We start from the raw sequence: 24,257 nt of genomic DNA on the forward strand, positions 1-24,257 counted from the left end.
GTCATCCAAGCGGTTGACTAGATCTATGTAGGATGAGATAGAAGATCTGTCTCTTTACGTGCCTCCCCCCACCCCCCACCCCAAGCCCTGCAGGTAGCTTTCAACTTTAAAATAAAGTAAGATTGCATGTTAGGCAGCACACAAAGCAGAAGCATTTCCCCCAAGTCTAAGCAGTATTTTGTTTCCTCCCTAGATGCAATTACTAGGGGTTTTTGCTTCGTACAAAACCACTCAAACTGTGGGGTGCCCTTGTTACCAAATTTATCAGAATGCAGAACTGAAAGACCTGATGGGTCTTTTCCTTTACTGAATTGTGTTATGTTTGGGATATTGTGTGTCCACCAAGTACCACGCAGGGAACTTGTTTCTTCATTCAAACCATATGTGACAAGTTCAGTAAAATTATCTGTTAGTAACATCTTCACAACCAGTTGTCAGTTTTATTACCCAAGTCACAGATTACTGTTTATACACACCCTTACTAAAATATTTCATTGCCAGTCAGGAAGAACACAATAATATATAGCAAAAGCTGGCACAGCTTAAGATACAGTTAACAAAATACCTAATGCAGACTGAAGTAGAAAGTGTTTTGAGTTAGACTCCATAGCTGCAAAGATAATTTATAACAGAAATCTCTGAAATTCTGTCAGTTTGAGCAAGAGCTGCAAAGCTTTAGTAACAAGTACGTACAGCATGCTCACAGCTTGTTGATACTCCAGATTAGTAGTGACTTCTGCTTTGAGTGATTAGCCTCTGTTCAAAACTGAGTTTACTAACTTTTGAACATCAAAATACCTGTGTTTTACTTAGGGCGATAGATTTTACTATTATGGAAAAAATGGAAGCGATAAGGCTTGGTTGATGAACATAATTATTTTAGAACACATTAATTAACAAGAGAGCTCACAAGTGCCTATTTCAAGCAGATGGAAAATCCAGGAAATCATCAGAGAGGTAATTGCACTGGTTATGCAGCCAGAAAATAAGGGAAGAAGCTCCTGAAGGGAAGCTAAAGGGGAAAGGATCTGATGGAGAAGTTGCCAGTCTCACCTTCCTGATCAGAGCAGAAACCTCACTACGGGGAACAGAGAGAAGGTGCAGAACAGGGGAAAAAAATGTGTATAACAAAAAGCCAGAATCTTGCCCAAGAGAGATGCTGACTCCTCATCTTGAAAAAGGAGGAAATTGTACCAGCTGCATTGCAGGGACAAATTAGCTGCTGCCACAGAAGAGGTGGCATTGAGGTGTTCCTAGAACTGTGGAAACCATGGAGAGCTATGGATAAAGAGCCTCAGTGATGCCGGTAAAAACGTGGAGCATCAACCATGCAGGGGCTGCACGCAGCAAGGTTTTCAGAAGTACGCAAGCCAGGTGTCACAGCCAGTACATAGCCAGCCCTGGGGGGAAGAGGGCTGAAGAAAAAAATATGTCTGCAGAGAACAGTCAGTAGCCTGGGGACAAAGAATGGAGGCAAACTTGTCTCAACTGATAGCTGCTCTTTGCCCAGTCCGGGATCAGCACTCTGCATTGTGGCATGCCAGCTGATCAACCTGTAACTCATGCTTAATCATGGCAGACCAGCAGCCCACAGGTGTTTTGATGAGTAACTGTCTAAACTAGAGTGATGCTTTATAAAAAGGAATATTAGAAGGAAAGAGCCATATGAACCAGTTTCAGAAATGCAAAATGCAGTTTGAAATGGGTATCGTGTTCTTCAGAGACAGGCCCAGGCAGTGCTACAGCCTCAAGAAAGTAGCCTGAAGAAAATTCTGCTTAAATTATGATTCAAAAATACCACGGAAGCAACTGGCAGGAGGGTCAGATGGATCGTCGTTATTTTCTGTTGCCTGTCCACGCAGAGACTAAGGCTTTACGTAGTCACTGCCTTTATCCCCTCTGCAATGTGGTTGCTCACAGTGAAATCCAGCAGAAAAGCAAGATTCTCAAAGCTGAGGAGTTCCAGTTTCCATGAAAATAGATGACGAGATAGGAGGGTCAGCGTGATCACATCCTCTTGCTGCAAGGAAGGCTGTGGATACCACTAGAGAATCCACGCAGGTGAGAGGCATCATCAGCACTCCAAGTATTTGTGTGGCTGACTGGCCACATGCCGCACACCTCTTGGGGGTATTTGCATCTGGGTCCTGCAGATGCTGCTGGACCAGAGAGGTGGATTAGGGTATGGGGCACCCTTCAGACTTTGCTTTGATTCCTTGTTGGTTTTCCTTTGGCCCTGTGAGTCTCTCCAGTAATTGCAAGTTGCCACGTTTCAGCAGCAGAGCCCCAAACCTGTTGTCTGCTTCATGCATTCTGCAGACTTTAAATTGCAAGTAAACTTGGTAATAGAAGAGAGGAAGTGAGGAAGACTGAATAATAAGACAAGATCAAGACTTGGATACTACAGGGCTGAGCAGCCTCAAAGCACTGATAACCTATAAAATCAAATTACCTGAATCTGGGTGTATTTCACAATTAAAAATAATGTTTTTAATGAAAATAATTCCAGTGGAAGGAAGTAAAATATGCAAATAATTACCCATGTTTTATGCTTTTCCCATAACTTTGTGTGCATCTGGTAAAACATGCTATAAATCTGAAAGCTGCTATTAAGAGCCCACTGTCAGGTTTCCATGAAGCGCACTATATAATACCCATTTTGTTACGTTCCTTTCAATAACAACATGGTCCTGTCACTCCCAGGATAGACATACTGCACTGTGCCCATACATGAATCATCAGGACAAGGTATAAAACACCAAGATCCAGATTGCAAAAAATGCTGAAAAGGCTCTTCGACGTGCTCCAGTTCTGATCTGTTTGAGGGTGTATTTATGATGATGGAGAATCGCCCTCTCCCTTACAGCTCAGGATGCTAGCAGACCTGAAAGTGAAAGACTGGAAGAGTAAACCCAAGCTCTACCACCAAAAGTAGCGTGTGAGACAAACCCTTCTTCTTCTGAACCTGGATTTCAGCGTAGGGCATGGTGGGGTTAATAGCAGAGCAGGTTACACTGGAGTTGTTTGGAGGGAGGAGATGGGAACAGATTGCCAAGGCACAATTACACTAAATGAAGGAAGCACAGGCCACACCTGTGCCTGGGACCCAGTGTTCATAATCCAGCCCTGATTGGATCTCCAGAGACTTCCCGGAGGTAAAGTGTCAATTAGTGTAATGACCCTGGACTTTGTCCACTCTGTTCGCTCATTCTGAGTGTGGAATAATTTCATGTACGCTGGGGGATCTCTTTTAGCAAACTCCTCACAACACCACCTGCTCACCCTCTCATTCTTCCAGTGCTATTCCCAGCTCTCCTTCCTCAGGATTGTTGAACTAGAATACAAAATGCAGCATGCCCCGGAGGCAGTGAGGTCTGGATCCTCATGCAGACAATAATGCCCAAACATCTGTATAGATAATATCATCTTTTTTTGGAACAGAGAATGTAGCAAGCCCTGCCCTGGCAGCCCAGCGCTGCATACGCAATGGAAATGATGGAACTCCATGTAGGAGAAGTTCCCAGCTCTGTTAACAACTCAGACTGATTACCACGAAGTAATTATCTCTATCTTACATACAGATTAAAGGCACTCTTCTCCTGCAGGTTTTGTCTCAAAATGCACTTCTTGCTTAGGGCTGGAGGCAGTTTTAACCCCCTATATACAGTCAGTAAATACGTTATAAATCACTGCATGGATCGTGGATCTTGGTGCATGTTGTGAAGCTAAACAGGTTTGTCTCAGCAAAACCTGAGCTCCTCGGGGGTGAGGAATGGGGATCTGCATGGGGCCAAGTCAGGAAAACCAAGCCCCACTGCCAGCACCACGTGAATGCTGGCCCAGGACCAGTGCCATCCTGCAGGCATTGCTGTCCCCTGCTATGCATAGAGACTTGGTACATGTCAGGATGAGGAAGATTGTTCATGTGATCAATGGAGGCATCTGAAGACGATCTGTGATGATCTTCCAGTATTGAATGACACCTTACGGCACTCGGGGTCTGTCACTGTCGTGTACTTCACCACAAGGAAGACAGCTGGAATCGGATATGTTTTAAGCTAGTGTCAACAGGTTTAGCCAGCTTAAGAGCATGTTAAGCCCTACTGAGACAAGGTTTATAGGTTAGCAGTATGACTTGGAGCATAATCTATACGTGTTCTTCAGCTTTAGCCAGCTTTGTACTTATGTGAGAAGGGCGAGTCTTTTATATGTGCCAAGCTGTTTCTATCATGCTTTTGGGGAAGTCGTTCAGCCTATGCTAAGTGCTGAAATAATCTACAAGTGTAGAAGCTGCAGGGGAGAGCAGTTCAAAAACACCAGGAGCTGAGGTTAGGCCAAGATTTTCTGTCACTGCTGAGCTAGCTGAAAAAGCCAGGAGTGTCCTGAACATGGGAATTAAAGCAATAAGATGATTTAAATGACTCGAGCCTACTTGTTATACTGCGGCATTCACGTGTCTTAGGTTGCTAATGAGCAACAATGCTGTGGATAAATGCAGTAGTTAAGATTATAGCAAAAAGATTTTTCTCGTTGCAACAGGACTGGCATATTTGGAGCAAAAAGCAGCAGTCATGACAACATATTGTTTATCTTTCATCCAGAGCACAGCTGTGTTTTCTACTGGTCTGTCCAGATTATAGCTAATTTGGAATCCTATGTATGAAAAGCCATTTCGATGGATGAAATTGGGCTATCTCTTTAGCACTTAAATATTTGCAAAGATGCCGTGGAGCTTAATTAGTTAGCAGCAACATTATCTTATGGGTCCACTTCTAAAAGAAGTTCTTAAATGCTGGAGAGGTGACACAAGTATGTGACAGAAATAAACACATTACGTAGTTACAAGAGCAGCAGTAGGAAGCATTAAGTAATTGATATCTAGAGTATCTGTTATACTCTAACAATTGATTAAAATATGTATTAATTCATATTAATCCTTAATATGAGGATCTTAATAAGATGTGATTAGCTCAGGTTTGCAAGAGCTTTCAAATCATGGCACAATAGGTGCATTAGAAATCAAAACCACTGAAATACACGTGTCTCCCTAAACTGTGTTTCATCTCTGTTTCCATCACTAGACTGCATAGGCTTTAAAATGTTTCTGGCTCCCCGTTTCACCCAGTCTCCAGCTCAGATGTCCAACATGCTGTGTGCATCCCTGGTACTCGCCTGCGGTTTTGGGCAGACTCCCTCGGTGTGTTTGTCTCCGCAGCCTTTTCTCTCCATGTGCAGGCTCTCCCATGTTCGCTGTCCTCTGCGTGTCAACACAGGTTAGCTTTAAACCCTCTCTGCCTCTTTTAAAAATCGGGTTTGATTTTTTTCAAGCATGCTGCTGGGCGGGCAATCCTGTGAACTTGAAATGCGACCAGAGGGCTTCCAGATAAAATCTCACCAAACTGAAAGGCCATTGTGCCACCGGGATGCAACACTGGCTGAGCCAAGTGATTGCTGACTTGCCTGTCCTCAGCAGGGTGTGAGGCGGAGATGGATGGTCTTTGGCAGCTCCCAGACTTCTGCCTGTCCCTCATTTTTCAGTGGTCTTTGGGGCAGTGCAGGAGGAAGCAGCTGGCTGCTGTGAGAGCTAAGGTGGGATGAGTGGGGAGAGCAGCAAGCAAATTCGGGAGCTTCGCAAGAACAGTCTAAATGTCAGGGTGGTCCGTACAGATCACACAGGCGGTCTCGGTGATAGCCTCTCCACGAGGATACAGCTAGCTGGGTGTGAGAGCAACAGATTAGTTTGCTCAAGCTTGTCATTTCAAATTCCCTTCCGGTTCTCTATCAGCAAAGCTCAGGCCCATCCCCACAATCAGCTTCTCTCTGGATGGCTGCCGAGATGTGATATTTATAGGGTTTACTGGAAACTGTTGGCACATTGCTGGGCTTTAAAATGTGATTGTTTTTCAAAGAAGGAAATTAGCTGGAGCGTGGGGCTGGTGGCCAGCTTGGATTGTAAGCAAAGGGAGCCCGAGGTCAGGACCAGGCTGCATTGTTTCTTTTATCTTCAGAAGTAATTTGCCGCTCTCTGTTTTTTAAGTGACTCTTAAGGTGATGGACAAAATGAGATCATTGGGTAGTTATCCTCCATTTTAGAAATACTTGAAGTATTAGTGAAGTACACTCTGAACCACTTAAACAAGTACCTACTGGAGTAATCGGGTGGATAAATATTGGGTAATTTATAACCCTGTATGAGGGCTTGGAGCATAACAGATGGGTCCCAGCTTGGAATAATAAAAGCTGCAATGGAAGAATGTAGATGGGGCAGAACCCTGGGATGTTGCAAAATGAAGGAGATATTCTTGTCTTGGACAAGTCACTTCTATTCTTATTCTTCATCTTCCTGTTTGCATAATATTAGTTAATCTTGGTGATTATGAAGTTTTACTAGCCGGTGGTTGTGTTTGAACCCCTTAGCTTGAGAACACTCTTGAAAAACAAAATATTGATATTACCTTTGTTTTCCCTGCAATAAATGCTTCTATGTGATGCACGTGTTACAGAAAAGCACTTGGAAGAGTGGAGGATGAATGCTCAGAGAGCTGGGTGACCTCTTGTGTGATACACTGGAAGGATTGTCTCAGTAAACTTGTTTGTGTATTAATGTGTCTGGCAAGGTGTTTGTCCTGTTCTAGCAAGTCTCCCTTGATAATTGTTTAAGGCACAGCCTATGGACAACCCCAGAAGCACCCTTCTTTGTACATGCCACCTTTGCCAACAAGATCCTCCTCGGGAATCACCACAAGCTTGCAGCATATCTGCCCAACTAGGAAGCAATGCATTTGGGGCCGGCAGTTTGGAAAGTTGAAGCCACATGCTGAGATGATCTGCCAGGAGCCATGTGCTGCTTCGGGGAGGCAAGCCACCTGCCATCCTTGCTGCCCTAAGGAGAGCATCTCAGACCCACAGCCTCCAGACCCAGCCAAGCTGGACTCTGTCAGCCCAGATGTTTCACTCCCCTAGGAACATGTGGGTAGTTAGTATCCACTGCATGTTTACATACTCCTTTACTATGACCCAGGAAAAGTCTTCTGACCCTGCTTAGTGATATGAACACTGTAATGATGCCATGTATGAAGCCCTACTGATAACGTCTGGGGTTTTTTTTCGTGTTCTAGTTTTGCCAGTGATGAATACCAGAGGGCTATGGAGCGAATATCTGTCATTGTCCAGCAGCACAAGGCGACCATGGTGCCAGGGGAGCCGCAGCTGAACGTGTGCGACAAGGCTGTCATGGTGAGCGGTTAAAGCAAAAATATTTTTGAGAATCCTTAGCTGCAAATACATTTTGTAAAGGCTTTTATAAAATGTTACCTAATGTTGGGAAGGGATGGAGAGGAGATGCACACTTGCCCATTTGAAGGGCTGTCTGGCTGTTCCATGGAGGAGGCCTGTTTGTTACCTGTGGAACACAGTGGCATAGGAAGGTTCATACAGAGTGGGGTTAGGTCTGGGAAGTCTAGCAATGTGCTGTGATAAATTCTGTGGCTTCCTTCCTTAGAGGTATGGCAGTATCTACAACTGTAAATCCTTCTTCTTTCTAATCTCCTTCTTCAAACCTCAGAAGTCCTCTGTGTTTAGAGTGGTGGGACTGGGACAGTGCTCTTTTTCAGTGATGTGTGTGTTTGGTCTTGCTCAGACTCTTCCAATTCCACCCATGCCTGACTTTTCCAAAGTCTTTATGGCTTGAAACGCAACAAGCATTTTAAATTCTGTTTTCTGTTTCAAATTGCACGTTGGAAAGTTACAGTTTGGCTTTCCTGTCAAATGCTTCTTGGTTTGTTGAGAACCTGGGAAAGAAACTGGATAGTTTGTAGGAGGTAAAGTTGTCAGATTACAAGAGTTTGTGTAGTCTAAGGGGATGTGCCTGTAGACTGACACAAAATAGTAATAGGCAAAATCTTTCTGACATTGAAATAATCTTCTGAAACAAACAAACAGTGCTTGCTGCTTAGGGTCTATCGCCAGCCAGCCAGAAAAGTACAAAATGTGGAGCTGTGTCTCCTTAGTAAGAAGGCAAAGATCTTTTTTAGCTTTGTCACATCTTTTTATTTTTGGAAGTTAAGTAGGAAAAAGATTTGAAGGACCATTGTTTCTGTGTTGTTTTCTTTCATTATTCAACTTTTCCCTTAATAAACACTGTTCTGTGTTCCTCTGGGACTTTCTGGGTTCAGGCACTCTCCCCAGTGCCTGGCTTCTGCCAGAGACCTCCACTGGAAAGGCATTTCTTCTGTGCTAACTCCAATTCCGAAACTGTTCATAAATTGTAGGCGTGCTCTGCTGTTTTGTGGCTACCCTGGTGCAGTGTGTTTAGGTGCTGTGAAAACATCTGGTATCCCTGTTTGTCAACAAACAGTGTCTTTGGGTTGCATAATGGAAAAAGTGCTGAACTGGAGGTCCCATACATTGTCCCGTACTCCAGTCCTCTTTACCGGGCTGTTGAGGATCAGTCTTCTCCCTGAGCGTGCCTTGTTCTGTCTCATTTGGGTAGAAGTTTTGCAGAGCATGGGCTGCCACTTCTGCTTTTGCTATGGCCATGTCCAAGGCTTGGCCAGCCCCAAGAAGAGACAGCTAATGACTGCTCCAGTGCTTGGCCGAGCTCAAACCAGATTTCAGGCCGTCTGAGGCAGAAAGCCCTTCGCGGTGGGCTTTCCCAGGAGAAATGTTCAAATCCCAGCAGGAAATGTTATTAGTTTTCTGTTCTATGTAAACTCCTAACAGGCTAATTACCCAGTCACAAAACTAAAATAAACAGGCAACAAATTGTTGTCTTTTGAGACCAGAAATGAAGATAACCAAATCTTTTTGGAGTGATAGTATTGCTGGAGTTGGTGAGGCCCTAAATCTGTCTTTGGGGGATGCTGGCAGATAAATATCACCTACTAACACTATGCCTAATGCTGTCTTCTAAATTCTGTCACCTCTTTATTTGATATGGGTATTCAATATCATTTCTGGGACAGAAGAGGAGAGTTGTCTTTACTTATACATAAGCAAAGCAGATTTGTAGCGTTTTGTAGCTACTGCAGTCTTGGGATTGATGTAAGCACAGCAGCCTCAGCCCTCCTGAGCAGGGGAGGTGTTTGCTGGCCCGTCTGTGGTGTATCCCACTAGCAGTGTAGCTGAAGCTCCCGTGGAGCCAGTTCTGCTGTGTTTTCCTCCTGTGGAAGTGTAGGAAAAATTGCTCCATGCAATTGTTCCATGCTGGCTTGACTGTGCGTTTGACTTGCAGCACACATGGTGTCCTCAAGGCTCTCAGCACTTACAGCACAGATCCAGGAAAACCGATTTGGACTTCAAGACCGAAGCAGATACGATTTGTCAGGTTTTTTTCAAAAGCAAAAACGTTTCATTTGTTTCTTTGCATCTCTATTGCTTCTACAATGTGGTCAGACCTCTGACATTTCTAGCGGTGGCTGTGCATTTTAAATTTGAGAAACGGATTTAGAAAACAGCATTAATTGTTCTTAAACCGTCTGGAGCCCTGAGTGCAGTGAGGTGCCTTCCTCCAAAGCTCCCCGCTGTGGTCTGCTCCTTCTGCAGCGATAGCTGGTGTCTCACTGCCATCTGTTGTCAGCTGTATGGAATAGAAACCTCCTCTGGTATTTTTTTCTGGCGTTAAGCTTTTCTTCTCCTCCATAGGAATTTAATTGCAAGGAAACATAAATGACTTGAAGGATAAAAATAAGTAAAATGAAAGGCAATAGGTCAGAGCTGAACTGACCCTTAATAGGTGACAGCAGCAATCTCCCGTGGATGCATAGACCTTCAGAGAGGGAAGAACAGAAAATGAATGGAAAAACAGAAAAATCTTTTGATTTCTGAAGGCAGAATGGGAATTGTAACCTGCCATTCACATTACCATAGTCCCAAATTTTAAATGGCAAAACCCCTCTGAAATTGGAAAAGTTCTTTGATAAATTCCTTCCTCCGTTAATCCTTTTGGAAACTGCGGTTTGCGTAGGTTTCCTTGCTAACATCATTTCTCTGTTGTACACATGCTGGAGAAAGGTAAGTTCGAGAAACATGGAAATGAGGGAGGAAAATAGTTGTGTTCTGCATGCACTGGAGTAGTTGTCTCATAAATGCCTCCTACTCTATCTGTTCATGAATTCATCCATCAAAATGCTCATTAAAATACCTGCATTCTTATCTCTCTCACACCCTTGGCCTTCTATTGCTTTTTGCTTGTTTCCTCAAGAAAGTGCATGGATATCTTAGTGCTAAGAATGGTAACTCTTTTCTGGATCCCAGGAAAATTGGGGGTTTCACCAAAACCTCATGGTCTGGTTGCTCCATGAAAGAATCATCTTCTGTAGATTGTAGTCTTTCCCAAAGCTTTTCTTGAATAGTGCTTGAAGTTGGGATGTTGATGAGCCTGGGAGCATCAGCTGCAAGAGGAGTTTCATTTTTCAAGCAGGGCATAAGAACATCTTTGTGAGGATCAAAAAGGGTTGGTTAGGATTAGGGCTTAGCAGATACTTGGTATAATTCATCTTTCTGTATATTCTTTGTTTGGTTTTAACAGAATTGGTCTCCTCCAGGCTGTGAGAAGCTAGGGAAGTGCCTGAAACCACCTAAGTCTGATCCTAAGAAGTGCTTTTGGCCTCATTGATCTTCTCTGCAGCCGTCAAGAACTACACAGAAAAGCTATAACCAGCTGGACATAGTTTACAAAACATGTCTTCTCATGTTGGCACTCCTGTTTACACAGGAAGGGTGTTATGTATGTATGATATCATCATTTGATCTTCCAAAAGGGCCAGTGTTTATACTGCTAGTGCTCAGGGTTTAGCCTGTACTTTTCTGTTGTTTTAGTTGTTTCCGTAAATGGTAACTTTTCGGTGAAGACTTGCAACTGGAAAAGCTCTCTGGACAACCACATCTCTGTCACCACCTCAGAAATGCCATAGCTGCACCTTTCTTCTTGCTCCTTCCACCCCACCTGCTCTCTCAAATCATTGCTCATTCGGATGCCCCAACAGCAGCCATGGGGGACTGTTCAGGAAACTTACAGCCGCCAGAAAACCCTGCCCAAACTGCCCTTGTTTTGTTTGCCTGTAACTTGTTGTTTTAACATTTGATTTCCATTGTGAACTCCGGACACCAACTTGTTTTTCCTTTCTTCCTAAACTTGCGAGTCTGGGTGCAGCTGTAAGGCCCAGACCGCTGTTGTGCATTGCTGAGTGCAAGCAAGTGCTCCCTCCTTTTCCCAGCTGAGGGGCTGGCCCCAGGAAGAACACCCTGCCTTCCTTCCATCTGTGACTGCAAACATTCCCTAGGTAATGGTGTAAAGAAAACTGAAGAGAGTGTTCATGTAAGTATTGCTTTATTGATGGTGTGCAACACATTCTTGGGGAGCTGTGAGTCAGCTCGTCATTTCAGGGGTTTTCTTCATTTCCAAAAATGTGGGTCCAAATATGGTTTAAGTCGTGCTTCTAGTCTCATGATCTGGGCCGAGCCAACTGCAGGCTCAGAAATGCCCATTTACATCAGATGTTAACTCTTGACCCTGTTTCCAGTGTTCGCTCTCTGAGGAATTCTTGAGCAAACTTTCCACAGCCTGGGTGTAGCGCTTCTTTAAACAAAGTTCATGGTAAATGCCGATCCTTCGCACAATTTCACATTACAAGTTTCTCATCTGCTTTTGAGCCCATTTCACGCCCTTCACTATTGCTAATAAATGTGTCTCAAACAAAACCAGGCCAGATTACTCTGGGGCTTCAGGGAAGCAGCTAGAAGCACCCCTGAACATGCTGTTTGCACCACTCACAGCTCCACTTCTACCCCTCCAGTGTTTTTAGACAGTACAAATGCCTTCTCCGCTTGGCACTGTGCTGCCTTGGGAAAAATCGAGGTGCTCTATACCTGTAAACAGCCCTCCTTTCTTCCCAAGCAAAGCTTGAGGCTGGCTTGGGATGGGTTGAGAATTCTGCTTCTGTGGTAACTGCTGTGCTGCTGCCTGCCGCAGGCTTCTCAGCTGCTTGTCCTTCCCCTCCCTGTAATCCCAAATGCTCTCATTCTCTCTGTTCCCATGGTTTTTGCTACCTGTAATCCCCTCCACAGTAATTCCTAGTGTATATCTCGTGAAGCTGGGTAATCCTGTAAGACTGTAGTAAGAACAGCACTTGAGTCAGCTCTTACTGTTCCACATATCAGAAATCACAGCCAATATTTCATCAGCTGGCAGAGCCTCTGCATCTCTGTGCATCTGCAAATGGCATTTGTTTATAGTCCAAATTTCTTAGCTGCCTTACGATGTTCTTAATTGGCCTTGAATTATATCAAAGCGTTTCCTACTTCATCCATAACATTTTTACTTGTTTTGACATAGTGTGGATAACTCCAGTCTTGAGAGAGTCTGATCAGTGATGCTGGTATGAGAAGGACCAGTGGGAGGGCTTGCAGCAGTCATGTGCATCTGTCAGCACAGGAGACCGGACAAAACCAGTAACTTTCCATTTGCTGGGTCTGGTCCACCTCTGCTTTAGTGCTTCCATCGCCCAGAATTGTTCAGAGCCCTGCAGCTGGCTATTATCAGCAGATAAAGATACCACCAGAGGAGGGAGTCCATCACTGCAACTCCCTGAAAATCCTTGTCAGCCCTCAAATAGTTGTGAACATACCTGCTGCGAACTCTAACAGTGCTTTGTCTTTCTCTGTGCTGCGTATTGAGAGATCACATCACAGGATCACAGCTCATCGTCTGAGCACTAGCCCAGACATGTTTCTCATTTCTTAGCATTTGCAGTATGCACAACATGAGCATACTGGATGCCTGCTACCCTGCGTCCCCTGCGTGGCTGGCTGCTGCTTCATTCTTTACTCTTTCACAGCTTGCAGTTTTGAAGATACCACTTTTCCCCTGTCTGTGTGACTTGCTTGGACAAGTCATCCTGTTCTCAGTACACACACTGTTTGTCTGGTTACCCAGCACACAGAGTCCTCATTCCTCATTGAAATAATCCCTCAGTGCATAGATACTAGATGTAAACTTTGCACTAGAAAGCTGGCTGCTCTAAGTGAATTGACTTGATGTCTGTTTATTATCTGCTTTACGTCCATTTATTATAAAAGATCAAGCCTTAACGTGAAGAAGCTACTGCTTTCAATTTAAAGAAGAACAGTAGTTTTACAGCTGGATGGCTAGGAAGAATTTCAAGTCAATGCCTTTCCCAAAGATGTACAGATTTTAAAATTGTGAGATGAAGAGCTAATGAAAAAAAAATAAACTGCATTACATGGTTTGTCTGTGTGCACCTGTAAAACAACTGAGTAACACCTTGCTCTGGGACAGTCTCACAGATAGGCCTTGCAGATCATGGGACTGACTTGGGTTAAAAATAGTTTGTTTTGTTTTTCCTGTATTATTTTTAACATGGATCAATTTCCCAGTCCACACGGCTGCCCAAGTGCAATTCAGAGGCTGGTGCGGGGACCAGGGGCGTACATGGCCTGAGGCTGCATCCACCAGCACAGCTGCAGGGATGAGCACTGCCAGCCTGAAGCTTCGGTGTGGGGCAGCTCAAAAACACCGATACACACTTTGGATCACAAAGCACCCAGTGTGTATTACTGCATCTGCCCTTAATAGTTATCCTGAGCCTCTGATCTGAAGTTGGCCCACGTGATAGTTGCCCAGTTTGGGGCACTGCCCATCCCAGGGCAGTTGTTGGCTTTGCAGGAGCTGGCTGTGGGACCTGCCTGGGGTTCTGTGTGCAATGGCAGTCAATGGAGGAATGGGTCTCGTGGGGTTTACTGGCCGGTCAGGAACCTGCAGCAGTGAAGCTGGTTTGCTGGCGGCTTCCTTTCTCAAGCTGCAAGACATAAAAGCTAAAGGAAAGATGATGTCTAAGACTGCTTCTATGTGATGTTCCTTTCTTTATATTTAAATATGACTGCTAAATGATAAAAGCTTAATATCTGCTTGGGCTAAGAGTCCAAGGAATTTCTTTCTTGCCTTTAATTTCCAATTAGCTGAGCCTCTCGAGTCTCCCTGCTCTGCCCCTGAGGCTATGTTATCATCCAACCCTCCATGCAGAGAAGCTTCTGAAATTGATGTAACTAATAATCATGGAAAAAGTCTTACTGCATTTACACTCTATGGCTGCAAAAATGGAGCCTTGATTTAAAATCCTGCAGCGACAAATGGATTATTTCAGTGGCAAATTAGTCTCTGTAGACCAACAATTTGGGGATCTGAACACTGGAATTGGAAACCAGAAGATCAATTCCGAACACTTAAAGCCAAGGTTAATGCCCTGCAAACTGTATTGAGTGCAGTGATGAAAGATAACATGCCTCTGCATTTTAAATGGGAAGCCGAGGAACACAGTGTTAGAAATGAAAATGGGCAAGTTTGGAAAAGAACGAGAGCGAGTGATCCCCACGTATTTGCTAATAAAACATTACACAGTGTCTGGGGCCTGAGTTTCCAGGAGAGTGCTGAGAGTGACAGTGGGCTTCTGCTAAAGGAGCTGGGACTAACATCGTCAAGAAGGAGGCTGTTGGACTTGGGACACTACGGCCGCGTGGAAGCTGGCAGTTCTCAGTACCTGCCAAGTCAAGCTTTTCCTGAACATGGTGGACAGCTTCCAAAAGCCTCCTGGTTTCACATAAAGTGAAGCCGACAAGATGAGGATCTCCCGACGGTTAGAGAATACTCTTTTTTCCAGTGAGGACATCTTTGCAGTAACCATGAAAAATAATTTTGCAGCTGAAGAAAGATCTTTTGAAGGTGAGAATGGTTTGAATTGGGGCTTTGGGCCGGGGAGGGCAGTGCTGGGAGGCAGTTTATTGTCTGCAGAGTTGCCAGCAGCCTCTGCAGCACAGCTAGCTGAGAAATCTGTCCCCAGGGATCTTGCTGTTGTCCTCAGCACTGGGAAACTTTACAAACTACACGCACTTTTACTGTCAAGAGTTACTCTGCTTGTCCAGTATCTAAATAACTGTTTTGCAGTTAGAGTGGCTTGTTTTCCGTTTCTCTTAGCAGTTATAATACTTGGAAATAGACTTTTGTTTTTGGTTTCTGATAGTATTTGATGTGAGGAGTTTCTTGTATGTTATCAGAAGATGACACTGTGCCTATTCGTTTTTAAGAGCAGTTGTAAAGGAAGAACTGAAATCTCATTCTAAGTTCTTTTTTCCTTTGGAAAATGGCTATTTTAAACACCAAGAAAATTCTCCGTTTGCCTGTTTTCTTTATATCCCCTTCCACCATTTAAAGTTTTTTTGTTGCTCGAAGTCTAGTTCAGATTATATAAATCCTAAATAAAGGTGGATCCCTAGCCAAAAGCCTGTGGTCTCTTAGGAGTGAAAAAAACCCTTCTGCCATACAGCTTCTTGAGAGAGCCAATCTGGCAGCTCTCTATGCCTTTGTCCCTCCCGGAGTCACTTAATACCCTTCTGGGTGATATGTAGGTTGGTAGCACGATTCCCATCTGAAAGGGATAGGGGATGAAAAGCCCATCGGCCCACTCGCCAGCAGCGGGGAATGCGTGCCAAATCCATTAGTTCTGGATCAGGCTCAAAATCCCCTCCTGGCTCAGCCAAGCTGGCCAGAGGAGAGAGAGGAGTTTTGTGTCTTCTCCAAGGGCCTGATCCAACCTGCTGCAGCAGGCAAGAGGTGCTGGGCTCGGCTCCATGCAAACAAGGGTGCTGTGGAAGAGTAGAGCTGGTTCATGATGCTTTCGCCTCTTTTAGGGGGGCAAAGCTAGCTCGTTACTCAGTATGGACGCTTCAGTCCTGAGACCAGGGAGCTGGCTGGGGAACTGCATTCTTCTGCTGTTGAAATAAGATATTTCAAATTTGGTTGTTTTTTTTTTTTTTTTTTTTTTAAATGGGTTTAAAGTGCATGCGTTTCTAAAGCTGAAATTGAGACGAAACGTTCCAGCGGATTTGAAAGGAAATTTTCGTTCTCATTTCCCCTTGTGGGGTATGTTGAAATTTTGGGCATTTTGTTCCACTTCACACTGAAGTTTTCAAATCCTTAACGGAACAGAAACTTCCATATTCAGCACAGCTCTTCTTATTGCCCAGTTAAGCTGATCAGAGCTAGCTCCCAAGTTTTTATACCCCCAGTTTCTATGTTCACCGGATAACAATGTGTCTCGTCTCAGGATCTTAAATCACTTTTAAATCATTGATTACCTCTTTTGGCATCCAAAAGAGAGGCAAACCAGTGTTCCTCTGCTACAGTACCCTCTGGGGGTCCATATCTGAGGTGGTGGTTCCTCTGCCAGGCACAGAACAGCCCTAAAACTCTCCGAGCTGCAAGCAGATGTTGAGACACCTCCCCAGTGATATTCTGGAGCTGAAGTCCTTTGACATCACATTTGGAAATTGATCCTAGGAAAGTTCTTTTCAGATGGAAACTGCAGTAGGAGTTAGCACTGTTGTTTGTAAGGTTGAACAATTACAGGGAAAACTTACTTTGGATGTTAAAAACCAGTCTCTACTGGTAGGTGCAATTCATATCCTTTGAAATGGAGGATTAATGAGGTGAAGTTCTGACAGAGATCTGAGAAATGTTTTTCAAACCTGAGCTGGCATGTGGCATGATTTCTGGCACCTGAATCACTGGAAGTCCAATTTGGTGTAATCTTTATGCTCTTCCCGGCAGAACTGGTGGTGTATAAAAGGCCTGATCCCACGTCAGAGAAGGAGAGATCCCCCCAGCTGTTTCTTCACCCAGCTGCAGGACACAAAGGGACCCATGGGAGCTCTTGGCAGCTCATCCTGGTGAGAACTGCTGGTTTGCCCAGGGTCGGTTGGCATGAGGTGCCTGGAACCTCACTTAGCCTCAAGAAAAATGCGGTGGTGTCTTCTGCTAGTATCGGTGGTGGTTGTGTAGGAGGGTCACAAACAAGAAAAGCATGATGAAGACCCCAGCTTATGGTTCCTCCAATTAGTGAAGCAGAAGGCAGGGGTGCCTGGTGTTTGCACTGCAGGCAGGCTGCAAAAGAGCCCTTTCCCAGCTCCTGCTTATTTCCATGGGTAGGCAGATAAATTCCATCACTTCCATCCGCCAGGAAGAAGAGGAGTTGCTGGAATAGCTCATTGTCTGGTATCGTGGTTGGTAAGGTTACAAGAGAAACCCTTCCACCTCATCCAAGGGAGTGAGGGTGTTACGAAGCCCCTGTTCCAGTGGAAGGCTACGTGCTTTGTCCGTGTTGCTTCACTGGAACAGCTGCTAGAGAGGACTTTTCTGGTGCCAAAGAGATAATCTGACTTCAGGGAAAATCTTAGTCTGTAAGGGAATGGTTGTGAAAGGAGGCACGCTGACCTCCTGTGCAGGCTGTCTCTGGCAATAGCTTAACAAGAAAGGGAGCAATCTTTGTGCTGGCCTTCAGCTTGTCTCCGTTTGCACCTCAGGCAGACACCCGTTAGGTGGCTTTTGCAGTCTATGGATGAATTAGGAAGAAAACAGAGCAGTGGAGGACCCAGTGTGCAGCAAATGGTTCCCGAGGGTTTGCACCAAGCACTGGGAACTACACAATGGCCCAGGACGTGTTGGCTGCTGGGATGCGGGCAGAATCGGTTGTTTCGTGAGCTGTGCTGTGTGCATGTGCCCATCACAGCAAAGTTGGAGAGGATATCAGCTTCCCTTCTGACAGCTGCTCCTCCCGTGTGAGAGCACCTCCTGCAGCAGGGAAGACCTGCGGGGCTGTTGGGAGCGACTGGTCCAGCAAAAAGTAGGAGAAAGCAGCTCCACGTTCATTACCAGGCTGCTGCAGCCCTGAGGACCCATCCTATGGGATCCACATCAAATCACTGCAAAACACCTGGGGGTAGCTGCTGGCACACTGTCACCTGCCTCAAAGACAGGCCCTAACGGCTGTGCAGAGGGTGTGGAGCTGAAGCTGCTCCCATCGCAGCTATCAGCAGCAAAACACTGAGCTCGGTCAGGGGTGTTGCATGCTAGGACTGCCTTTGCTTCCTGCAGCAGGTTGTACCCAGATGCATTTGGACCAGATCCAAGTCGTATTTGCTAATGTAAGAGATCTGTACTCATTCAGCAGTGTCTCTCCTGCCCGAAGTGGATTTTGCATGGACAAACGGCTGTTCACCCATCAGGAGGTGGGAGATAGGAGCTGTGTGAGAGTGCCCTGACCTGCCGTACATACGAGTAACACCAGTAACTGCTGAGCTGTTAGTCCGGGACGGATGGCTGTGTTATCATCCTGTAATCCAACGGTTTTAACAAACACAAAATGCAAATCCAGGAGTTCACAAGAAGTGACCGAGGGTTAGAAAAGCGGGAAATAGTTCAGTCCTAACAAGCCTGCTGTCTATACAGGGTGCTGGGCAGGGGTGAGGGAGGGTGGAAATGTAACCCCTTGGGCATGGGACTCCTTTCTGAAGCTGGGGGGGGAGGGGGCAAGGCAGGGTCCCAGGGCTCCGTGCACTGGGGAGATACGGGTCCACACACTGCAGGTACCAGAACAATCTTCAGAGGAGAAACTGGAGCTCTGTACACCGGGATACCGGGGCTCCACACAGCAGAGGCACCCGGTGTCTGTGCACCAGGTTACAGAGCACCATGCACTGTAGGTGTCAGGGCGGTGCGCATTGAGGTGCCGGGGCTCCCTGCTTTGAGGTGGCGGGGTGCCATGCTCTGGGGATACCTGGGCTCCCTGCACTGGGATGCCAGAGTTCCATGCTCTGGGGTAGCGGGCTCCATGCACGGGGGTGCCAGAGCTCCACGCACCGAGGGGTTGGGGCTCTGTACCCCAGGGCAGCAGAGCACTATGCGCTGGGGAGGACCAACACTCTGTACCCCAAGGTACCAGAGCTCCAGGCACTGGGGGGGACCAGTTCTCCATGCCCTGGGGTACCAGAGCTCTGTGCACCAGGGAGTTGCGGCTCCGTGCATGGGGATGCCAGAGCTCCACGCATGGGAGGATTGGGGCTCCACGCGCTGGGGGGGGGCACAGTGCTCTGCACCCCGGCATACCAGACCTCCTTGTACCAGGGACTCGGGGGCTCTGTACCCCGGGATAGCAGAGCTCCATGCACTGGGGGGCCCAACGCTCCGTGCCCCGGGGTACCAGAGCCCCATGCCCCGGGGCACCAGAGCTCCACACGCTGGGGCAGGCCGATTCGCCATGCCCTGGGGTACCAGAGCTCCGCGCCCAAGGGGCTGGGGCTCCGCACCCCGTGGTACCAGAGCCCTGTGCGCCGGGGTTGGGGGTGCTCTGTGTGCACGGGGGTGCCAGAGCTTTGTGTGCGGGGGGTCGGGGCTCCGTACCCCGGGGGGCACCGGCTCTCCGCGCCCCGGTGGTCAGGGCTCCGTGGTGCGGCGGCTCCGTGCCGCGGGGTGCCGGGGCCCCGCCCCCGCCGGGAGCCCCGCCCGCCCGAGCTGCGCACAGCGCGGCCGCCATGAGCGAGGAGCGGCTGCGGCGGGTCCGCGACCGGGTGCGGCCCTTCCCCGACTTCCCGGTGCCCGGCGTGCTGTTCCGGTGCGGAGGGGCCGGGGCCGGGGCCTGCCCAGCCTGTCCCGGCAGCAGCCGCCCCCCCGGCGGGGGCAGCTCGGCGGGGAGCCGGGCCAGCCCCCGGCGGCACTAACCGCTCTGCCTCTCTTTGCAGCGATATCAGCCCCTTGCTGAAGGACCCCGCCGCCTTCAGGGCTTTGATTGATCTTCTGGAAGATCATTTGAGGGTATCTTTCCCCCAAATCGACTTCATTGCAGGTGAGTGACGGTTGAAGCATCCCTGCAGGCCGGCGCCCAGCACCGTGGCCTCGGGCCGCCCGCGGGAGCCGGGGAGGCGCCTGGGCTAACGGGCAGCGAATGCTGTAGCCCTCGGACACGGTGATCACCTGCGTGTTGGCCTTAATGTGTGGTAACGCTGAGACAGGTTATACCCTTAACCTACTCCTGTAGTTTCCTGAAATACTGGTTTGGGATGTGGCAGGCACCATCTGATGATATTTCAGTGCCAATTTCATAATTCGTTGCTTTTTCATTTAAAAAAAAAAACAACAACAAAAACCACAACAGTTAGGGAGTGCAGAAAGCATGCTGCGCCTGTAAGGTCTCGCACGGTCTCTGTGGCAGGGACGGACCCTGTTCCAGCATGTTTTCCTTCTCAGGGGGCCTTTTCGAGCCAACAGAAACAGCCTCTGTGGCGATACCGCCTTGCAGCACACCTGTGGAGGAGGCTGAGAATGAGAGTGCTTAGGAAAGCAGTGCTTGGGCTGGGCGATAGCCCAAAGTTCAAGGCGTCTAGACCAAACTGGGGCCATGTGCCTCATGATAACTAAAGTCTGTCCCCACAGCGAGACAAAGTCCTTGGTTGTGTGGCCGAACTGATAGCGGGGCTTCGCTGACCTTATCTCTTAAGAAAGGGAGCAACGGGGAGGTGAAATGGGCTGATGGGGGGGGATCGGTGGGGTGCCCTGAAGCCCATCAGCAGCACATCTTGCCGAACACAGGCAGCACAGGAACGTGGTGTGTGTTTTCAACCCACGGAAATGACGCCTAAGAGCAGATTGCTTCTAGACACCCCCCTGAACATGGGAGGATAAACCTGGGATGTTGTGCAAAGACCCGCCCTAGTCAAATGGCTCTGTTCTGAGTATTCGTGCTGCTCTGCTCCCCCAGGCCTGGACTCCCGTGGCTTCCTCATAGGCCCCCCTCTGGCTCAGAGACTGGGGATTGGCTTTGTGCCAATACGGAAAAAGGGGAAACTTCCCGGTCCAACCGAGTCCGTCTCCTACGCCTTGGAATATGGCAAGGTAATGCCCAGGGAGGAGAAGAGGGCTTCCAGTCTGGTCAGTGCAGGACAGGGGGTGTCAGTGAAGGGACAGGGTGATAAAACCAGTGAGGGGGTCCCCAAGCTGGGTTTCACAGCCAGCGCTGATGCCGGGGGCAGCCTGGCACAGCACAAGCTTCAGGAGCAGTGCTGAGCTTCACCTGCCCCAGCATGGCAGCTCCCTCCCTGAGCCGTGACACGTGGTGTCAGCGAGCCGCGCTGTGATTTTGGAGGGGGGGGGGGGGCTGGTGGTAAGACTTGGTGCTAAATTGCTTTCTTTGGCTTGAATTCAGGGGCACGAACATGGAGTGTGTTTCCCACTCTTCCAGTAAGTGGTACAAGTAAATGCCTTTATTGCATGGCTTCAAAAAGAGCGTTCGCCTCGTAACACCACAGCCTCGCTGATGGAAGAGCAGAGGTGTAAGCCTAATAACACGCTACCGCTGTAACTAACGGCAGCCAGGGACTAGCAGCAGAAACCCCAAACTTAGGTATTATTTATGAGGATTGTTTGGGCCAACCTCTGCCTGGGACAAGGACGTGCCTGTGATGGTTTGGGCCTGCCTTGGCAGCGCTGTCAAAGCAGAGCCCTCCAGCCCGGTGCATTACAGAAGATTTTCCCCCTGGAGAACTGCTTTGGGATAAGGTTTCATGATGGGACCATAACTCACTTGATGAATGTTTGGGATCTTGATGTGCCAGAGGGTTGGCCCAGCAGTCACCTAACCTGCTATGTATTTCCGTGACACTCCCCTGTAGCTGGAGTATGTGTTTTTTGGGCGTTTAGGTGCTGAGTGTTAAGGTTGATCTTTGCTGAAGAGTTGCCTGCATTCCACCATGTGTTAGCAGTTTGTGAAGTGTTTCTCTGTAGGGCAAGACTAAAATGAACCTGCTCTTTCCATCCTGCAGGCTGAACTTGAAATCCAGAGCGATGCCGTGGAACCGGGACAAAAAGTAGTTATTGTGGATGACTTGCTTGCAACTGGAGGTGAGGGAAGCAGATGATGTTAGAGCATGTGTAACCCCCGCAAATGTGTGTTGGTAGCAGCAGGAGTGGCTGTGGGGTTTGAAGCTTGCCTTGGCGCTGCTCAAGTGACAATGTTTGTGCTCAACCTCTGTGTCGCGCAGGTACCATGTGTGCAGCCTGTGAGCTGATGAAGAGGCTGAAGGCTGAAGTCCTGGAGTGCCTGGTGATCATAGAGTTAAAACTCCTGAAAGGATTGGAAAAGCTCAAGTCCATCCCTTTCTACTCTCTGCTGCAGTATGACTGAGGAGGAGCAGGGAGAAGGGAACACGCACCCTGAGCTGCGAACGAGTTTGGGTTTGGGGCTTTATTCAGTGACTCTTGATGTCACAAGGGGGTGGGCAAGGGGGAACCGTACAATTTTGATCCTGGCTAAGTGCTATACAGTCTTAAGTCCTGTTTTATTTTCCAAGCCACAGATTAAGATGTGTTGAGTGTAAAGATGGTTTTTGGAGTTCATCCTTTTGGGAAGAAGGAACAGCCTGATTGTTTTGGGGGATGAAGACCAAGACACAGCTTCACTGAATATGTATTGTTTTAGGAGACCAAAGTGAAAACACTGCTGCTGAGGCAGGAGAGGTGGGACAGCTTAGGGGACCCAGCATTGCCTTTTGGTTGAGCCGTGCCTGGTCAGCCTCCTGGGAACCCATTGCAAGTTTGCCAAAGAAACAAAAGATGGGCAAAAAGCGATTATTTGTCCAAGGGATCAGTTCCTCTGTTTGACCTCAGGGGATGGTCTGGTTGCTCTCTGCTGTTGCTCATGCCAGAAGAGCAACTTCTGCTTGCTGAGTATAAACTCCTAAAATCAGGAGGCAGCCTCTGCCAACGCAGCGGAGGTCATGGGTATAGATGAGCTCAAACACCGCGTCAGCTTGCAGCCTGGCTGGTGTTCTCCTTCCCTTCAGACCACAGGAGGCTGAAGGTGTCTGCCTTCCCTGGGTGCAGGATAGTTATTAGCAGTGGTTTTTCGCAAAACCAGGAGCAAGCTACGTCATGAGAAGTAGCACACAGCTGGGTGACAGCCAGTGAGGAAAGGGACATGCACATGCTCAGGGCTGTTTGCCTGCCTTCTGTCCAGCAGCACTGGCACCTACCAAAGCCTGCAGCTCCAGTTGGGACTGGCAGCTTTTGTTTAGCACAAATACCTGTCCACCACGAGGTATCTGCCTGCCAGTGCTGCCAACTCCTCTCTGCTGCGTTAGTCTTGGGGCATTGAAGGGACAATGCCAGTTTGGAGCCCATTCTTGCTGGTATGTTTGGTGTCAGATAAGGCAACAGGAAAGAAAGAAAAGGTGTTATGCCTGCAGCTGAGCTCTGGCAGTCTCAGCTTGCGTGATGGATGACGGGTTAGGACATGTTCTTCTATAGCATGGTTCGGTTTGGTCACAGGCATAGCTAAAACCCAGTATGCCAAATCTTTCACATACCTGAAAAGATTAGGGACTGTGTCCCTGTCCTAGCAGGAGCTGAACTCACTGGTAAAATAAATGTTGACTCACTCTTACTTTTTTTCTAAACAGTCTCAGAGCTGTTCTTGCAGTAGCTGAAGCTGTTAATTACCCTTGTGAGCATCCTCCTCCAAACCCAGGCTGTCAGTGGAGAACAAGGCTGTGGTGTGAGCTCCCCATTGCCACCCCAAATGCTTGGAAGGAATCACTTGCCCAGACTGAGCACTTCAGGTATCTTTTCACCATGCCTGGCACCATCCTCTAGCTGGGGTGGGGTACCCAGGCTGGTCCTGCTGGATTGCAGTGGAATTTCCCAGTGCTGGTGGGAGCGTAGACCAAGCTCACCTGCTGCATACCCTGCTCTTACACTTGTAAGCGCTATTGCAGCTGTTTTTGTCACCATTTCTTGAAAAGCCACTTCATCGCTGCTCAGTTTGCACTGAGAAACACTATTCCCCTGGGAGAAACCTACTCCAGGGCACTTGTTTTCACAGCCAGCCCCTGCACAGAGCCAAGGGAGGCAGCGCCTCGCACGCATACTTGGCACAAGGAGATAGTCCCTGCTGCGAGGTAGAGAAGGGAAAAATTAGTTCCACCCCAAAGAGCTGTGGAAAGCAGCTGCGCGCTGTGGAAGGGAGCGTAAGCCCTGCCAGTGCCAGAGCTGGCTGCGCGCGGGGCCAAGAGGTGACATCAGGGAACCCAGGGACAGTGCCTTCGCCTTGGCCAGGCTGTCAGCAACCATTGATGTAATTTGCTCGCAGGCTGTGCAGGCGTGGCTTACAGGTGGGAGGCAGGGGTCTGTCCCACGCAGCAGCACAGGAGCTCGCAGGAGCGTTCCCGGGGCGCACAGCGCCTGCCAGGCTGCCGAAAGCGGCTCCTCTCCCCCGCGGCGAGGTTGGGCAGCCTGGCCAGGAGCCCAGCGCCTCGCACCCCCCAGCCCTGCGCATCCCTCCAGCCTCTGGGCCAGGCTTAAACCCCCTTCCCTGAGAACGGGGCTACCCCCTGCCAGCAGTGCCGGCCAACTGGCTGCA

General features: G+C 48.0%; 2 protein-coding genes across 6 annotated transcripts in view; both read left to right on the forward strand.

The window, feature by feature from the left end:
- The window catches only part of GALNS (galactosamine (N-acetyl)-6-sulfatase), a 48,875-nt gene extending 35,628 nt beyond the window's left edge, over positions 1-13,247 (forward strand). Inside the window, exons 13-14 of the mRNA XM_037408668.1 lie at positions 7,119-7,236; positions 10,529-13,247. Coding sequence (XP_037264565.1) covers positions 7,119-7,236; positions 10,529-10,615 — 205 coding nt within the window. The 3' untranslated portion in view covers positions 10,616-13,247. The remainder of the gene's footprint in view (positions 1-7,118; positions 7,237-10,528) is intronic.
- Positions 13,248-16,641: 3,394 nt separating this feature from the next.
- Positions 16,642-23,295, forward strand: APRT (adenine phosphoribosyltransferase). 5 transcript variants are annotated; one of them, XM_037408671.1, is made up of 5 exons: positions 16,642-16,740; positions 19,588-19,691; positions 20,604-20,737; positions 21,664-21,742; positions 21,883-23,295. In XM_037408671.1, exons 1-5 carry the CDS (start codon positions 16,715-16,717, stop codon positions 22,023-22,025), a joined length of 486 nt encoding a protein of 161 aa, XP_037264568.1. In that variant the 5' UTR covers positions 16,642-16,714; the 3' UTR covers positions 22,026-23,295. The 5 variants fall into 5 exon arrangements, 3 of the variants coding, with proteins under 3 accessions (XP_037264568.1, XP_037264567.1, XP_037264566.1); XM_037408670.1 differs by lacking the exon at positions 16,642-16,740 and adding an exon at positions 19,326-19,460 and having other exon boundaries at positions 21,867-22,025; XM_037408669.1 differs by lacking the exon at positions 16,642-16,740 and adding an exon at positions 19,327-19,460.
- The last annotated feature ends 962 nt before the right edge of the window (positions 23,296-24,257 follow it).

Source organism: Falco rusticolus, chromosome 15 (assembly GCF_015220075.1).
Source record: "Falco rusticolus isolate bFalRus1 chromosome 15, bFalRus1.pri, whole genome shotgun sequence".
Lineage (NCBI taxonomy): Eukaryota > Metazoa > Chordata > Aves > Falconiformes > Falconidae > Falco > Falco rusticolus.

Excerpts from the sequence above, each read along its gene's own strand:
- APRT (XM_037408669.1), top strand. The coding sequence starts at position 19,381 with ATGAGCGAGGAGCGGCTGCGGCGGGTCCGCGACCGGGTGCGGCCCTTC. Across the intron at positions 19,461-19,587 it reads GTGCCCGGCGTGCTGTTCCG|CGATATCAGCCCCTTGCTGA; the intron begins GTGCGGAGGGGC and ends CTCTCTTTGCAG. Across the intron at positions 20,738-21,663 it reads ACGCCTTGGAATATGGCAAG|GCTGAACTTGAAATCCAGAG; the intron begins GTAATGCCCAGG and ends TCCATCCTGCAG.